Source organism: Coffea arabica, chromosome 11c (assembly GCF_036785885.1).
Source record: "Coffea arabica cultivar ET-39 chromosome 11c, Coffea Arabica ET-39 HiFi, whole genome shotgun sequence".
Lineage (NCBI taxonomy): Eukaryota > Viridiplantae > Streptophyta > Magnoliopsida > Gentianales > Rubiaceae > Coffea > Coffea arabica.
The window spans coordinates 5,889,001-5,908,183 of record NC_092330.1 but is presented as its reverse complement, the minus strand read 5'-3'; the positions used below and the strand labels follow the sequence as shown (position 1 = coordinate 5,908,183).

At 40.8% G+C, this 19,183-nt stretch overlaps 1 protein-coding gene across 2 annotated transcripts; it reads left to right on the top strand.

Annotated features, from left to right (window-relative positions):
• Positions 1–1,778: 1,778 nt before the first annotated feature.
• LOC140004336 (putative late blight resistance protein homolog R1A-4) lies at positions 1,779–6,516 on the top strand. 2 transcript variants are annotated; one of them, XM_072071330.1, is made up of 2 exons: positions 1,779–4,224; positions 4,609–6,516. In XM_072071330.1, the coding sequence occupies exons 1-2, from the start codon at positions 1,948–1,950 to the stop codon at positions 6,295–6,297; spliced, it is 3,966 nt and encodes a 1,321-aa protein (XP_071927431.1). In that variant the 5' UTR covers positions 1,779–1,947; the 3' UTR covers positions 6,298–6,516. The 2 variants fall into 2 exon arrangements, with proteins under 2 accessions (XP_071927431.1, XP_027095639.2); XM_027239838.2 differs by having other exon boundaries at positions 1,779–5,838; positions 5,945–6,516.
• The last annotated feature ends 12,667 nt before the right edge of the window (positions 6,517–19,183 follow it).

Genomic DNA, 19,183 nt, shown 5'->3' with positions numbered 1-19,183 from the left:
ATTAGAAGGCTTAGCGATCGGTTTTGCTTCCCCTTTTGACAAAGTAGGTCTTGGTTCGAGAAGGGTATATGTCTGGTTGTAGCCCTTTCATCACACCTATCTTGTGGTGTGCGTGAATAAGATAGTGAAGGACTAGGAGCTGATCTCAATTGCCCCTCCTCTTTAACCTCCTCTTGGCCTTGATTGCTTTTTCCAACATATCACCAATTTCAACGTAGTGATGCATCTCAACTTGGTCCGTATTTTTTGGTCGTAATCCACTCAAAAACCTTTCTATTGTAGCCTCCCTATCTTCTACAATGTCAACTCAAAGCATATAGATTTCTATCTTCTTGTAATAGTCCTCAACTCTTCTATTCCCTTGAGTCAAGTTTTGCAACTTTTGATATAAGTCGCGATAGTAATGACTAGAAACAAAGCGTTTCTTCATGAGAACCTTTAATTCCGTCCACGTACTTACTGGCAATTCTCCACTCCATCTCCAACTGCTAGTGATTTGATCCCGCTATATGATAGCACACTCAGTGAACTCCATTATGGCAAGTTTCATCTTTTGCTCATTAGTGTAGGAGTTACAGTCAAAGATGAATTCTACACGTTTCTCCCACTCTAGATAAGCATCCGGATCAGATCTTTCTTGACAGGAGGGAATTTTCATTTTGACTCCTTTTATAGCATCAGATTCAACTCTCAAATTCCTCTTGTTCCTCCTCGGCCTAGTCTCCACCTCGTCATCCGAATTAGAATTCTCAGATTCATGTAATGGTGTTCTACCCCCGCTTCCTTTGCTAGCACTTTTTGCAGATTCTAGTTGATCAATCCTCTTATGAATTACCTCCAATTTCTGGTCCATGATTCGGCCCATGTCACCTCTCAAAGATTCTGCAAAAGTTTCGAAGTCAAAGGTTGAGAGCTTTCTCCTCCTTTGTTAGACATCTTGGAAGTAAACCTGCAAAATAGAGTTAGTGATAAAAACAAGAATATTCCTGCTCACTCCCTTACCTAGTTACTCTCGCTCTCATTTTTACACTCGAAACACTCCAAGAAGCTCACCAAAATGTTCTCAATGGCCCTTGATTTCACCCTCGAAGAAGTTAGAAAAGTCCAAGAGTAATCAAATTTAGCTTTCAAACAAGTCACACTTTAATGTAGCTTTTGGTTGTAACAAATATGGCTCAACTCAACTGAATTCAGACACAAAAACTACGGATTAGTGGCTGAAAACTTTAAGGATCTTGGCTGAATTTTGGAAACCTAGAAAACTTATTCTACCCGATGACTTAGATTGAAAAATTAATTCATCATGACTTTTAGCCAAAAATTTATATGTAATAAGAAATCATTAGTGTGAATGTGAAATACTTAAGTTTTGTTTATAAAGTATATGCTTTATAATTTCTTATATAATGATTGAATTTTTTTAATAAGAAATTAATGGCATGTATTTAACTGTAAAAATAAATTCTTTAGCACATTATTATCAAAATTTATATGCAGTAATAGGAGTAGAGAAGGAGGAAAAAAAATTTAAACATAATAAACAAAAAGAAGAGAAGAAGAAGCAGAAAGTGCCAAAAAAAAAAGAGACAAATTTCCTTCAACTGTGAGCATTATTATCTTTTTATTATCCCAAAAATATGATTTTTGGTCATCAGAGGATAATTTATAGATTTCGCCAGTTCAGGGAATCAATTGCTGCTTATGATTACAGGGGCAACTTGTATTTATTTAAGCATAAAATAAACGCGGACTAGTATTTTGACACAAACAGTACGAAAGTCAACTAGTTGTGACTCTGACTGAGTTGACCATAGGTCAACCCACTTGCGAGTCATATTGCTTCAAGTTGGGATTTGGGAAATCGGATAGAGACAGAGATAGTGCCGCTTCTTTCGCTTTCTTGTATGATCTTGTGAGAAGTGAAAAGGTTAGTGATCAGTATTAAAGATGAGTAAAACTTTCAATTCTGTTGATTATATCCTCAAGGTGCTGGAGGGGACATGGGGGAATGATGGTGATGATGCTGCTGAAGAAGAAGATGCATTTCGTGATCCATTTGAAAACCTCAAGGTTGAATTAAGACTTCTGAGAACATTTCTCAAATACGTAGGAAATTGGAGGGACACTGATGACATGATTCAGGCTGACTTTTTGGTCCTTGATGCTGAATTTGAAGCTGCACTCTCTGTTGTCAAAAGGGATCTCAGCACTGCTTCTTATCAGAAAGGGTATGAAAGAAGTGCTGAATTCTTGGATTCTGCAATTGCTCAACTACAAGAAAAGATTACCTTTTTCAGGCGAAAAGTTATGAAAATCTATGAGTACGTGACCAACTATTCGTTCCAATCAGAGCCTCCTCCCCTGACCAAGTCTCGTCAATGGAATGAGTTCTTTGACTCTTTGGAGCAGAATCTCAAGGATCTTCTCCATGGGAAGTACAAGTTAATTGATCCTGTCTTGGTTAGAGAATTGATGGCCCTTGAAGAAAATGTCATACCCTTCAAAGAATTAGCATGGTGGAGCATTCGTGGTGCAGATTTTGTCGAGAGCGATGTTTTGGTGCAGTTTGCAGAGCTTGGTCTCCAGGCAGCACATCTTTCTTATTCTTGTTGGTGTGATAAGATGGATGATGAAAAGATTTCCCTGTTTACAGACAGGGTTGTGATGCTAAGTGATCTGCAAAAGAAGTTGAAGCTCAATACTCCACAAGTTGCAGATATTTATCTCAATGTTCTCAGAGGCATAAAGTCATACCCAGACTGGGCAAAGGCAGAAGTAGTTGATTACTTTGTTGATTTTCTTGTTCCTAAGAAGGATCAACAACTGGAAATAATCAATCAGGGATTTGTTGAATTCATATTATTTCTGTTGGATTCATGTGACGCGTTGTTCAATAAGGATGAGGTGCAGTTGCTCTTGAGGGATGTTGTCGTAGTGGCCATCCAGATTGGATCTATCGGCTGCTCAATGACCGAGAATATGGATGAAAAGAATGAGGTTGCACTGTATAAGTTGCATTCGAAAATGGAGCTTCTCAAGGCTGAGGCATTCCTCAGTGTGGTATTGAAACCAGAAGATGCAACAGTCTGTTATGAGGAGAGGATTGATGCTCATCGGGAGGGACTGAAATTGTTGAGAAAACTTCTGACAGATTCACCACAGGGAAAAACTGAAAGCAATAAGACAATCTGGATCCATATTTCAGCTTTGGCTAAGGAGGTAAGGTTTGCTGTTAGCTCATTGAAAGGCAAATCATTTGCACGCAGGCATCGTGATGTGCTTGAGGTGCTTAAAGTTTTCCTGACTGAGGCATTTTTCACGGAGCTACTTAATAGTCAACCTTATTCAGATTTAATGATTCATGATAGGGAGAACATTGAAACCATTTATGGGGGGCTAATATTGATCAGAACATTTCTAATGGGTCCAGGAGAGAAGAATGAGGAGCTCTTGTCTGGGGTTGTATCAGTATCTAAATTTGTAAGATCTCTCTATGACTCATTCCTTGCCAGCAACTTTAGAGAAGATTTGGTTGGGAATATAAATCTTTTACTCCCTAAGTTGGTAAAAAGGATTAAACCCCTCAGGGAAGAGATCAAAAATATTTATTTGCAACAACGAAGCTCAATGGATTATAACTTCCCCAGGACTAATGGAGTGGGATTTATGGACTTCCTCTTGGGAAATCTGGGAGTGCTTTACAGGAAAAAAGATCTGGGGAAGCGGTTTATTGATAAATTCGATTCTAATGCTTGCATGAAGCATTATGTTGAAGCCCTATCCAGACAGGTGAAGATCATGAGATCTCTTCTCAAGAATATAATTGAGCAGTATAATGAGCACTCAGACTTGAATGATCTCCGTTCATGCGTAATAGATATGGCATATGAGACAGAGTATTTTATTGACAAAATACTGGTTGGCGGTTGTGTTGAATGGTATCATGCACTATGGTTTTCTGATCTCATAGAGGAGTTTAAAGTCATAAAACTTCAGGCTTCAGCAATCTTTGATAAGATGTATAGTATTGAGGTCCATAATGTTGTGCATACTTCGGGAAGTTTAATCTCACCAGCTATTGTGCCCAATGTGGATGAAGTTGTGATTGATCTTGATGATCAGGCTGAACTGATTATGGATCGACTTACAAGTGGAACATTGCAACAACAAGTCGTTTCAATTGTTGGCATGCCTGGACTAGGTAAGACCACTCTGGCTAAAAAGGTATACAATGATCCTTCGATTACCTATCACTTCCATATTCGGGCATGGTGTTATATTTCTCAAGTGTATCGTAAAAGAGAATTGTTACTTAACATATTAAGTGACATTATGGAACTTACTAATGATGTTCTTGAACTGAGTGAGGATGATTTAGAGTTCAAGTTGTACCAATGTTTAAAGAACAGAAAGTACCTCATAGTTTTGGATGATTTGTGGAGCAGAGAGGCATGGAATGACTTAGAATTTTCACTTCCGGATGACAAAAATGGAAGCAGAATATTGATTACAAGTCGTCTTACTGATGTAGCTTTGACGACAAAATCTGATAGTATAGCTCATTCACTTCGTCTGTTTTCTGATGATGAAAGTTGGAATTTATTGCAGAAGAAGCTTTTCAATCGAAAAGATTGTCCTGATGAATTGGTGAACCTGGGAAAGAAAATAGCCAGAGGTTGTAAAGGTTTACCTCTTGCAGTTGTTGCAATATCTGGTCTCCTTCAGAGAACTGGCAAGAAGCAAGATTGGTGGGAAACAGTTGCGAGAACTTTAAGCTCATGCATTGCTGATGATCCAGAAATGAGGTGCATGGACATCTTAGAGCTAAGCTACTCACATTTGCCAACCTATCTGAAGCCATGCTTTCTGTACCTTGGAGCGTTCTTGAAGGATAGAGAAATTCCAGTTTCAAAGTTGACACGTCTGTGGATAGCTGAAGGTTTTGTACAGAATCCAGAGCTAGACAGTTTAGAACACCTGGCAGAGAAATACTTGAATGATCTAATTGGTAGAAGCCTAGTAATAGCTTCCAAAAGAAAGTCCAATGGTGGAGTCAAAACACGCCGTGTTCATGACATGCTGCGTGCTTTGTGCTTAGTTAGATGCAAAGAGCAAAACTTTTTGCATTCGATAACTGGGTATGATGAACTTTTTGCTTCTTCCCATGAGAATTTAGATTATGGTGTTGATCCTGGTTATTGTCATCCTTCAATTTCCATTACATACAAAAAATATCGGCTGTCTATTTGTTCAAGACGAAAGCATTTTGCTATGTCAATGCCTTCTGGGCCATGTGTGCGCTCTTTACTCTTTTTTGCCACCAATGATATGTATCCACGATGTCCTTACAACGTTGGCTTCATAACAGACAATTTTAAACTTCTCAGGGTGTTGGATTTAGAGTGCATCAACATGGGCCATTGTTTCCCTAGGGGATTGGAACATTTGGTTCATTTGAGGTATTTAGCTGTTTGTGGTGACTTAGACTCTATTCCAGCATCAATATCCTGCCTCTGGAATTTAGAAACTTTGCTTGTGAGGGGATTGAAAGGTAAAGTTGATCTGCCGCATACGTTTTGGAGCATGGTGAAGTTGAGACATGTGCATGTAAAGAGCTTTACTTCCTTTAGTTTCGTCAAAGAAGATTCATCTCAGTTAGATAATCTTGTTACTCTTTCCTCCCCAGTTCTCTTTTCTGGGGAGGAAACAGAGAAGTTGATGAGGCAGTTACCCCAACTCCAGAAACTGGGATGCATATTCTCAGAATCTAAAGTTGATACTGGTAAAGGCTATGGGTTCCCACTCTTGGGCTTTCTAACACAACTTGAAGCACTCAAGGTAACATATTCCGGAAGATTTTGTCATCCTCGTAAATTTGACTTCCCCTTGAATCTTAAAAAGTTGACTCTGTCAAAATTTTGCCTACCATGGGATTGTGTTTCAGAGATTGGGAGGTTACCCAACCTTGAGGTTCTCAAATTACTTTCTAGAGCCTTTGAGGGTGAAAGATGGAACATGAAAGAAGGAGAGTTCCTTAAGCTTAAATTTTTAAAACTTGACACTCTAAACATTGCTCAATGGAATGCCTCTGCTGATCACCTGCCCAAGCTGCAACAACTTGTGCTGCGGAATTGCAGGCACCTTGAGGAGGTTCCCTCTGGTTTTGCAGATATCCCTACATTGGTCATGATTGAGATGCAACTGTGTCGAAGCTCAGCCGAAGAGTCAGTCAGAATTCTGAAGGAGGAACAACTGGGATTGGGGATTGATGACTTAAAGGTCCTCATCAATTGTTGAGACTCAGGTTTCAGATTGTCTCAATCAAGTCAGTGGATGCTCACTTTGTAAATCTTCATCTTGCTATGTTTCAGCTTTGGAAAGTTTGCATCATTAGTTGACGACTAATTTGTTTGCCCTTTCCCATGGTCTCTAAAATTGTTTGGTGTAACACTTTTGTAGTTAATATTGTCTGTTCATCAGGCAGTTCAGTAAGAGGTAAAGTTTGTTTCAGTATAACAGAGCTGATTTCTGTGGTGCCTTGTTCATCAAGGTCATTGGACACCAAGAAAAATTTTATCAAAACAGGAAAAAGTAACTGAATAAAACAGAAAAGGTTTGGTAAATGAAAAAAGCCTTCCATGCAACAGCTTAATGGAACGAATGATGGCCAGAGATGAACCTTATATGTCGGGGGAAAGGACAAGGCCAAAAAAACAGAGAGATGGTCGGAAAGGATACTGGTTGGTTGCATTAACTGCTGATTTTTGGATTATTTGTTAACTGACCAGATCTCTTACCAGTAGGTCATGGAAATATTTTGTATTTTAGGTACTTCAAACAGCCCTTTTTCCCTTGTGCTTCCTGGTGGAAATGCAACTCTAAAAGTGGCAACTTGATAGAGCTTCTAATTAAAAACAAGAAAATGAGATATTTCCCAATTCAAAAGGACTCATTTTTCCAATTCAAAAGAACACGATGCCGCCGAAGGCTCATCCCAGTTACTAGAAAGGTCAAAATATCCGTAAAGAATCTGGTGCATGGATTGATTCTCTTCTCAAATTATCAAATCAGATCCTCAGTGCTATTTAATCAGTGACAACTTGATGCCACTCCTTCATCCGATACCAAGTGTCCAATTAATTTAAGATTAGATATTACGCGCTAATTTAAATTAACTGAACACTTGATATAATTTAAAAAGTGGCTTGCACTGAATTACCACCGAAAAAAGTGATAGTGAGGATTTCAATTCGTCAAATTATTTCACCTGTGATTGAGACATTTGGCCTCAATTATGATATATTCCACCTTTGAGGTGGAGAAATCTCAACTTGGCGATTTCAATTTCGCAGCCTACATACCAAAAATAGCTAATCATCCAACATATAGATAGCTTGGGTTGTTTTTCTCATGTCATTAGCTAGTAGTGGCATTTGAAGAACACATATGTTATGAACCTCTCCGATCTAGGTGCCTATTTCCAGAGCTTCCCCAGTGTTAATTCCTATCTCATCACAGCCAAACTTTGCACTGCTTGTCCGTGCGCAAGAACTCTAACGGCTAAAAGAACTGAAAGTATGTCTTACTTAGTCAACTTGATAGTACTTCTTTTGCATATGTAATCATATTCTCAATTTGGCTTTTCAGTTTTGTTTGAAAGAGCACCCGTAACAGCATAACCACCAGAAAATTGCTGTTAATATTCGCCATGATAGAAACTCAAGGTATAAAACGTTAGTTGCTCTATGATATGATGGTAGTTTTAGTGCAAGCTGTCAACTATGTGTCTAAGAGCTCTGTCTTTCTCAATCTCTGTGTAGTTGGAAGCTTCACTGTTGGAAGTTTGATGGCTTAGACCACTTAAATTTCTTTCCAAGAGAAGTGTTGGATATTTTAATAAAAATATCATTACTATTTTGAATTCATTCACATGTTTATATTTTGAATTCAAATGCAATAAGTTACAAATTCTTTAATGAATTTTCAGTTACAAAATCAACCATTCAAAAGGGTAACTTATGAGATTTATGCCTTGTATTTGTAACCTATGTAATGATTAGGTTTTAAGAATTTATTTAGTGAATTTTGACTATTATACAATGAACCTAGAATTTTTTAAATTTTGTAAATGAAAATATGACATATTTATTCCATTTAATGGTGATATTTTAATACTCCTAAAGTTTTAGCCTATAAATAGAGGCTACTATCAACTGAAAGCCAATCTAGATGATGTTAAAGGCATCCGGTATGGTTTAGTTATAAGTATAATTGATTCACTATGAGAGTAGATTTCACATACATTAGAAAATTACGCCATAATTAGCCAAAATAATAGCATTCACTTAACTGATAATGTCATTTTCAAGAGTAGTAAGGAATTCCATGCCTCTAGGAGTTTTCTAGAGTATTTTTGTTACTCTTATAGTGTGGATTTAATTTCTTGTACTTGTGATAGTCTAAATAATAAAAGAGTTCAAAAAACGTCGGTAATTGTCACTCTTCCCTGTGGGATTGACATCTAATACCCCTATGCTCAATAAACAAACTGTATACTTGCAGAAAAATCACATGTGGGTTATTAAGGATTTATAAATGTAAAACTTGACTGTAGATGAGCTAACTGTATATATATACCCCGCGCTCGTCATGTTTGGTTGAAGTAGATTTCAATTGAATTTGGACATGGGAGATTTGGCAATTGGGAAAATATCCTATGCGTGTTTTTCGTTGGACTCAAGGTTTTCATGCTCATAAGGAATCATCTTTGGTTCCGGTATGGGTTTTGCCACTAGCCTTACCGATTCATTACTTGGACAAGCAGTCGCTCTTTGCAATATTATCCCCAGTTGGAAAGCCCCTTTTTCTGGATTCAACAACTGTAGCAGGCATGCGTCCTAGTGTGGCTAGGATGTGTGTAGAGATTAATTTATTGAGGCCATTTTGTTCAAGAGTATAGGTGGCAGTCAAAGATGAGATACGTTTTTGGCATGCTATAAATATATTCATGTATAATTACCAATCATATGTACAATTACCAATCATTGTTTATGGTTCTGAGTCGACATGAGAGGTACCTCCCACTCGAATTGGTGTGGTACATGCTATCTCTCCGAGAACCAATTATAGTACTGAGACAGTATGAGAGGTACCTCTCACCCGAATTGGTGTGGTACATGTTATCGCTCAGAAAACCGCTTATAGCACTAAGATGGTATAAGAGGCACCTCCCACCCGAACAGAGTGTGGTACATGCATCCACTCAGAGCTTACAAGTTAAACATATTCATGTACAATTACCAATCATATGTACAATTACTAATCATATATGTTCATGTAACGAGTATCACATAATTAAAAGAGGGAGAGAACGAGAGCGATAAAGTATACCCTCGTCTCGGCAAGTTTATGTATCATATATTACACTTGTACACTAATCTATTTACTCTCCAAGTCACAAGTTCGAGCTAAATTAAAGAAATTTTTCTAGCTAAATCGTTAAAATAATGCTCAAGAGAGATCGAAAGTGGTTTTTGATTCAAGTCATGATAAGAAATCTCAAATCCAAAAGATAGTACCGTTTTCACTTTCGGCACGAAAATCGAGAAAAAAGGGTAAATGATTTTCATTTCCTAAAACTTTAAGTCTCATCGTGTCCAAACCTAAAAAGGCAAGGAGCATGCACATCATCCAAACTAATGGAGTTAAAAACTCGTTTAAAGTTCACTTATTTTCATAGAAAAATATCAAAATTAAGGTTCCAAAGTTCAAGTATGAAACTAGTGAAATTCACCAAGAATTATTCTAGTCAAAAGTATTTTTGGCATAAGAAACTAGGGTGCTGTTCATGATACGGTGGGGGATGTTGTGATGCTGCAGAGTGTTGCTGTAACTGAATGTCTGGAGGTGGAGTGCGCGGATGCGTTGCGACCTCCTGAGGTTGGGACGCTATCAGGAGAAGTGCGGGATGGTGATGTTTTTCTTCAGCAGTTTGGTCTGTCTGCTGCGGCGCTGGTGGAGGGGGCAGTTGAGGCGGCTGCTGATTCTATCATTCACACGCTGGCAGACCAAGTGATTCATGAACCTGAGGAGGTGTTGGAGGAGGCGGACACGGCAGCTTTGGGTTGTGAGAATGGGGGCCTAGCGGCTCCAATTCTGGTGGACCAGGTTTGGGTGGAGGTGGGGGATCAACAGGGAGCTATGGTTGCGAATCTCAACTTGTCACCTCGTAAGGCCAGCGTGGAAACAGGTTCGGCCTTGGGGGTTTCGCAGCAGGGGTTGGAGGGGTTGAGGGACTCTGGAAACTGGCATATGGTAGTGAGTCGTCGTGACAGGAAGAAGGGTGGTTCGCCCCCTCCTTATTTTCTAAGACCGCGCTCATGATTAAAGCCCTCTTCTGGAATGTTAGGGGCGTGGATAATGCCCTTACCATAGCTCGGTTGAGGAAGTTGAAGCGGATGCATAAGATCTCTTTGTTAGCTTTGTGCGAACCAAAGGTGGGTCGCGTGCGTCTTGATATTATTCGTCGAAAGTTAGGTTTCCCCCAGGCTTTCTCTAATGCGGAGAGCAGGTTGTGGGTGATGTTTGACCATGACTTCAGTTGCGACTTGTTGGCTACCTCGTCTCAGTTTTTGGCGCTGCGAGTGACTCACTCCGTCTTATGGAGTTCCTTTGTTGCGGTTTTTGTTCATGCCTCGTGTGTTACCCAAGAGCGTGAGGTGCTCTGGCGTCAGTTGGTGGGGGTCTGCCCACGAGGGGGTCCGGTGATAGTTCTAGGAGATTTCAATGTTATTACTGGTGCCAATGAAAAGAAAGGGGGGCGTCCTTTTTGTGCGCGGGAGTCGGACTCCTTCCTAGGCTTTATTGAGGATGCTGATTTGGCAGACTTGGGGTTCACTGGATCCCAGTTTACGTGGTGTAACAACCGGTGGGGCAGAGCCAGGGTTTGGAAGCGCTTAGATAGGGTTTTCGTTAACCAGGAGTGGTTGAACCTAGCGGTTACCACGTCGGTTGCCCATTTGAGTAGGGTTGCTTCAGATCACTCTCCTTTGTTAGTCTCTTGCTCTATGGCGAGGGGTGGGGTTCCTACCAGTTTTCGATTCCTTGATGTTTGGAGGTCGCATCCTGAGTTCCAGAGTGTGGTTAGGCAGGCATGGGAGGGGGAGGGGGAGGGGCGGCCGATTAAAGTCCTTCTCAGGAAGCTAAAAGCGGTAAAGCAGGCATTGCGCAGATGGAATAAAGAGGTTTTTGGGAATATATTTGATCGTGTGAGGGAGCATGAGGCTAAGGTCTCGGCTCTGGAATGCTCTTTAGAGGAGGGTCCATCGGAGGAAGGGCTATATCAGCTGGTACAGGCTCAGGGTGAACTCAAGCAATCGTTGCTTACCGATGCGGGCTTTTGGCGTCAAAAGGCATGCTTGCGGTGGTTTCGGGAGGGGGATGCCAATTCTAAGTTTTTCCATGCACAGGTGAAGCAGCGGAGGGCTCGCTCGTTTATACATCGGGTGAAAGATGGTGACGGAGTTTGGACGGAGGAGGCCGGCAGGATTGAGGATTTGGCGGTTGCTTTCTTTGAGGGCATTTTGTCACAGTCTGACCGGGGGCAGGTGGACCCATCTCTACTAAGGGTGATCCCGTCGATTATTACTGAACAGGATAATGAGAGTCTCCAACGGTTCCCCACAGAGGAGGAAATCAGGTCAGTCGTTTTCCAGATGGATGGTGAGAGTAGTTCTGGTCCAGATGGCTTCAAGGGGACTTTTTTCACGACTTGTTGGGAGATAGTGAAGGTGGATATTGTCAGGGCTGTTGTTGATTTTTTTGCAGGAGCGGAGCTACCCTGGGGCTATACGTCTACATGGTTGGCTTTGATTCCCAAGGTTCCCGGGGCTTCCTCTTTTTCAGAGTTTCGCCCGATTAGCTTGTGCAATTTTGTCAATAAAATCATTTTCAAGCTGTTAGCGAGGCGCTTGGAAAGCGTGCTGCCAAAGATAATTTCGTCGCAACAGAGTGGCTTTGTAAAGGGTCGGCAAATCTCAGACAATATTTTGCTGGCCTTAGAGATGTGCTCGGCGTTAGGAAAGAAGGTGCGGGGATCTAATGTTGCTCTCAAACTAGATATGGCCAAGGCATATGATCGGGTATCTTGGAATTTCCTCATCCAAGTTATGAGACGGTTTGGATTTGGGGAGCAATGGCTTGACATGGTTTGGAGGCTGATCTCGTCGTGTCATTTTTCGGTTCTGGTTAATGGGAAGCCTTGCGGATTCTTCCAATCCTCTCGTGGGTTGCGTCAAGGGGACCCTTTATCCCCGGCCCTATTTATTATTGCAGCTGAGGTTTTGTCTAGGCGCTTGAATGAGCTACCTCGAGACTCGAGGTTTGTCCCATTCTTGGTGTCGCGGGACTCTCCGCCGCTGACACATCTGGCCTATGCTGACGACGTCATCGTTTTCTGCAATGGTGGCAAGCGGTCTTTGGAGTGTGTCAGGGAGGTGCTACAGGGTTATCAGGAGGTGTCCGGGCAGCTGGTGAACATGGCGAAGAGCTGTTTTTTGGTTGGCAAGAAGACTTCGGTGGCTCGCAGGAAGATTATTGCTCACGTCACTGGTTTCTGTCCTAGATCTTTACCAGTCACGTACTTGGGATGCCCGTTGTTTGAGGGGTGACGAGTGAAAGCTTTATTTTCTGACTTGCTGACTAAAATTTCCCAACGGATTGCCTCCTGGCATGGTCGGTGGTTATCTATGAGTGCTCGGGCCCTATTGATTAAGCATGTTTTGTCGTCCATGCCTATTCATTTTCTTGCGGTGATAGAGCCCCCAAAGGGGGTGATTTCTGATCTGGAGCGGGTTTTGGCTAGGTTCTTTTGGGGTGAGACGGAGTTTGGAGCGAAGCGGCACTGGTCGAAGTGGGAGAATTTATGTTTTCCGGTGGATGAAGGAGGGGTTGGTTTTCGGTCTCTTCAGGCGATTGTGGAGGCTTTCTCCTGTAAGCTTTGGTGGATGTTTAGACATGGGCAATCTCTCTGGGCGCAGTTCATGACGGCTAGATATTTCGAGCCTCTGCATCCAAATCAAGATCCGTTTTCTGTCCAATTATCTGTTACGTGTAAACGTATGCTTAGCGCCCGTACAACCATGGAGCATTGGTTGTTGTGGGATCTCTCAAGAGGGGAGGTGGCTTTCTGGTGGGATAACTGGAGTGGGCTAGGCCCATTGGCGTGGAGGTTTCCTGAGGAGGCGTCGGATGCAAGGGTTACGGCTTTTTTACGAGAAGGGAGATGGGATTATTCGGCTTTGGCATCAGTGCCCGCAGTGATTAGGGATGCTGCCCAGGGATCCTTTTTCTGTTTTGGGTTGGACCCAGATACCCTAGTTTGGTTACGGGATCCTTCGGGAGTTTTCTCGATTAGGTCGGCATATCAACTTGTTCGCCCGGCTAGGGCTCGTTCCTGGGTTTCCTCTTTCTTTTGGCATTCCTTCATCCCACGTAAATTCTCTTTCTTTATGTGGCGTTTAGTGAACGGCCATTTGCCGATGGTTGACGTGCTCGAAAAGTTCCAAATTCATGGTCCTTCTAAATGTCACTGCTGTGTGCTTGGCCAGTTAGAGACGATGGAACATGTTTTCTTAACAGGGCAGCTAGCCTCTGCGACATGGGCGTTTTTTGAGCATTCTCTTGGATTATCGACATCGGCTGCCACGGTTCGCTCCCGGTGCGCCACTTGGTGGTTAGTCCCCGGGAAAGGTAAGGTTATACGCTGGTTAATGCGTATTCTCCCAATCCTCATTTTATGGTTTCTATGGCGGGCCAGGAATATGTCCAGGTTCGAGGGTCAAAAGATTGGCGGCTTGCAGGTTCGGGCTCTTATTGTACATGAGGTCAGAATGCTTGTCAGAGCCCATTTTCCGGGTATTACGGTGCTTGGTCAATGGGATGAACTTCTGAAGGCCCTGTCTGTGGTTCGGAGGGCTTTAACTTCAACGCCGGTCAGGTGGGCTTTCCCTCCGACGGGCTGCTTTAAGTTAAACACTGATGCTTGTGCCACGGAGCGTGGTAGCGGGGGCGGAGGGGTGATTAGGGATTCGTGTGGGAAGTTTATTGTTGCTTTTGCGAACTCCTTTGGTGGTGTGGACTCTTTGCAGGCGGAGGCCCGCGCTCTCCTCTTGGGGCTTCAATTGGGACGCCATGTAGGGGTCTCTCGGTTAATCGTAGAATCTGACTACCTGGTTCTGATTAAGTGTTTAAGGGGGGAATGGGGAGTCTCTGCGGGGATTCGGCCTATCGTTCGTGCTATCCGGGTGGGTGAGCCAAGCTCTCACCACTTCTGCCATTGCTATCGGGAGGGGAATACAGTGGCGGATTCGCTAGCTGCATATGGGGCCATGTCAGGTACTCGAGTTATTTTCACTAAGGGCTCACAGTTGCCAACTCGTACTATGGGACTTTTGGCTTTGGATCTGCAAAATTTTTGTAACTTCCATTTTGCTTTTAGGGGCTAAGGTTTTCGCCTTAACCCAGGCTATGTTTTCAGTCTTTCATTAATGAAAAAGTGATTGATCCAAAAAAAAAAAAAAAAAACCAAGAAAGTGGCACAACCAAGAAAATGCGTTAAGAGAGATTTAACCTTCGGAAACCAAGATTTGAAATGAAAGTTTAAAGTTCCAAAGGAACCATGTATTCAACCATGAAATTACACTTAAAACCGTCCAACAATTGCAAAGGAAGGTGGAAAGTTCTTAAAAGAGTAATTTGGTTGAAAACAGAAAATTTCCAATTTAGAGTGACACTACTTGAAAACATCGTATCTCGAGTTTCTTAAGTCCAAAAATTGAAAAATTTATACTGTTGGAAACTAGACTCAAAGCACTAAAAGTTCCTAGAAGATACTTTTCCAAGATTCTAAACGAAAAGCATTCATTTTTCAGCTCAAAATTTCAGTTCCAAGAAGACAGGTTTGAACCAGTCTTGGTTTTTCAGCCATCTTTGGAAATTTGGCAAAATTCACAAAAAGTGAATCAGCCCTTGAAATTTGTAACACAATAAGAGTTCCAAGCACAATAAATGGAACTAAATTCGGAGTTTTGAGCAACAAGATATAACAGTTCAAAGTCGGTTAATTTTCACTACATGAACAGTGAATTTCCAGATTTGAAGAGCCATCTTTGGAACAATATTTGGGTATCGAAATGGTCTTAAAATTACACCAAATTTGATACTTTTAAACTTTCATATGAGGACTACTTCTCTATCAAATTTCACACAAAAACTCACGTGGGAAGGTAGTTAACAAAACTACCAAAGTTTAAGAAATTCTCAAAACAAATCTGTCCTCTTGCTTTTCTTTCCTTTTTCAAACATTTTGCACCATGAAATCAGTCCCAATTCGGTTCATTTTTGAAACCAAGGCCCTATAAACATTTGATAAGCAATTGGTGAGTAATTGACATCAAAATTTTCGAAATAAAACATCTCACAACAAACTAGACCAGTCGGCCAACAAGAAGGAAAGGTTTCTTCTAGTTTTCCAGCTTTGTCACAGTTTGGAAATTGAACCAAATCTCACTCAATACAACTTGAAATTGAGAATGGTTGGTGGTGTTGAAACTAGGTTCAAAAGGCTACATTTCATCAAAACAAGTCGGTTCCAAAATCAGTTCACAATCGTCGACTCTTAAGAACCTTACGCGTTACAACCCAAGTCTAAAGTCATACCATCCCAAACATACAAGTTCATACAACACAAGTACGAACATGCAAGCCGAATATCTGAATCAGGGATTGCACTTTTCCAGCTTCAAGCAGCAATCCAAAGCATTAAGTACACCTAGCTTAGCGTATCTCCAATCCGATACATGACATAAGTAACATTAGACATTACAAACCGCAAAGCGAAGTCATAGTATTCATTTACATCCATAAGAAAGTCTAAGAAAATTGTAAAGCTCTCAATTTCCAGAACCTACCAAGGAAAACAAATATACACGGTGAGCCAATAGCTCGTGAGGCCAATAAAACACACATGCACGCACGTTGTTCAAGTAACAATCCCAATATTCAAGTAGAACGATAAGGTTCAAGTAAATTACAATTCAAGCGAGACAAATAAACAGAAACAATTCAATGATATAGGAGCTCTCAGGAGCTATTTTCCACTTGCTTCGCCACGGCTCGATCTGATACCCCCTCATGATGACACTCCGTCATCCGGGTGGGTATTATATCCGTAGAAACTTCACTTATTACTTCCTCCGGCCAACATTCCACCCTCTCAGATCCGTAACCAAACACGCACGAAAAGGGCGATACTCGTTGAGTATGCCGAACGAGATCTCAAGAGATCAAATTTTGATTGTTGAACACGCACGAAAAGGGCGATACTTCACGAGTATGCCGAACAAGATCTCAAAAGATCAAGTTATGTTTTGTTATTCCCTTGGCTTATCAAGCTTCTCGACCAAGCCCATGCTGGCTCGAGTTGCAAGACTAGCTAAGAGAAGATGGGCGTCCCCATAAGTCGAGGAGTTTCACTCCACCCGACAACACGTCACGCACGACACGCACGGCAAGCACAACACGCACGACAACACGACATGTACACGAAAACGGGTATATTTTAGCCGACGAGGTTCACTCAAATCGACTTCGAAAACCAAGTTAATACAAGTAAAGTTCAAGTAAAGGAGAGCGAGTGCGATAAAGTACACACTCGTCTCATCAAGCGATATTCACGTATATAAGCAGGTAAATCAAGTAAACACGACAAGTCATGCACTTGACACTCACAATTCAAGAGTAATTGAGCGAGAGAATCGTTAGTTGTCCTCTCCGGGATTCTCTTCAAGACTAGCTTGAGCACCTGAAGCAATTGACAAGTATTTTTCACTCATAATCACACATTAATCAAGGAAGGAGTTACACTCATCTAGACTTGTCACTACCTCAAATCAAGAACCTTAGCCACTAAAAATAAAGGTTCAAAAGTGAGGTTTTATTAACACAAGGAAAAATAATTTCCTTCATGGAATCAAGTTTAAAGTGACCAATTATCATCAAGAAGGAATAACGGATTTTCAAAATTTCATTTTCGAAGAAATCGGCAAATTTCAGCTTTGCACGTCAAACTTAGAAAAATCAAATCTTGTATTCAATAGGTCTAAAATTGGAAAACGTGGTACCGTTGGAAACTACTTCCAGAGTACTAAAAGTTCCTAGAAGACACTTTTCCACGAGTGTAAGTGAAAGGCACTCAAATTTTTGACTCAAAGTTGGTAACTTGAATTACCAAAACAGATTTAAGTTGGTTTTTGGCCAACTTTGGAAATTCGGCAAAATTCACTTGTTTGGAACTAGCTTTTGAATTTGGTACTATTTTAGAGTCACAATCCAAGAGTATAACAAAATAAACGGAACGAGGAACGGAGTTTTGAATATTAAGATATGGCAACTCAAAGTTACCAAGATTCCCTTGTGAAACATGGGTTTTTTTCAAGCTCGAGTCATGAACTTTGATAATTTATTTGACCCATGGAACGGTTCTCGGAATAACATCATAATTAGCAGTATAATACTACCATATAAGGGTTGTCCCTCTACCAAATTTCATAGGAAAATATGCACGGGAAGCCACTTAACAAAATCACTCAAGTTTCCAAAATTTTAAGGCAAAGCTGCCTTGAATGTGAAAATTTCCTTTTCTAAACTTTTGATCCAGGAAAATCCTCTAAACATGGTTCATTTGCATAGAAAAGGTTTAAGCGTCATCCCAGAACAACATTTGTGGTGATTAACACCAAGAGATTTAATTTGCAAGTCTACACCGAGCCTTGCATCAAATCTGTCTAAAAATCAGGGTTTTCAAGGACAGAGCAGGTTTCCTATTTTGATCATAGATCACTCAAATTAACTCGGAATTTGGCATGGTTTATGGCGTTGGAGAAAACATTCATAGAGCTATAATTTCACAGAATAAATCACTTTGAAATTCGGCACACAACTAGCTCGAATTCGAGCCACAAGTTGCAGCCTCATCATTTTGTTCTTGCAAAACAGAGAAACTGGACAGCCGACTTAAAATGTTTGGTTTGGCTCACATACATGGAAACAGAATGTGTATTTTATACCGTTGGAAAGGCTGGGATGTCTAGTTTCAAATGCCACTGACGGCACTTGATTTCGACATCGGAGCACAGAGTTATGGCTGAAATAAGAAAACTGGTCAGAGCATTACGAAAATAGTTTTCCAGATTTACTAGTTTCACGAAATTGATCCATTTGACCAACCAAACTTCAATATTTTTAAATGAAACTTTGTACACCATATCTTCAACATATAAGCATGATATACAAGTCATGAAACCCTCAAAATTTTGCAAAAAGGGGTGCGATTTAAACAGGGCAAATCTGAACATTTTTGAACTACACATCCCTTGAAGTCGAGACTAGCTAGGTATCATTAATTTACCCAATTAAACACTAAACTAGCATTATATCCATCATCAATCATTTCAACATCCATAAATCCAAGGGTGGGAGTTCATAGAGCCCACCATCAAAATTCTCCAACACGAAATAAAACAAATAACATGTAATTTTGGCAAATAATTCCACCACAATAAATCTGTCATCGCTAAACAGAATTCCAGCAGCTAATTGGTCATAAATCCAACTTGTTACTCGGCTAAAACATGATATTAAGTACTCAATTTCGGCATGCAATTACTTAGCTAGTCGATTAACATTTCCAGTTCAAGATTAAATTCAAACAACAGTTATAATCATCCCAAAATCCAGAAATTTGTGCAGCTCTTCCTCGGCTAAGCTAGTATGCGACAGATTTCTTGTTTCCTCTTATTATATTTTTTTTTCTTCTTTAGCCGAACTGATTAGCCTCAGGCAAGACTTACACACCTAGTTATTAACTAGTTAATCATAGCTATCAGTTCAGATTACTCCAATTTAAACAAAATTAAAGCTGAAATTCTGAATCATCTCACGGCACATTCTATTTTCACCAAAACAGATTTTTTTTCTTGCTCTTAATCTCATCAACGCACATAAACACGACATGCAAGTCTTAATCTCCTTGTTTTTACTTAGTTAATCCCAAATTCCTGCTCAGATTATCTCAGATTATCGAATCAAAGTTGCAAATTTCCAGCTCAACTCTTGGCAGCTCCCA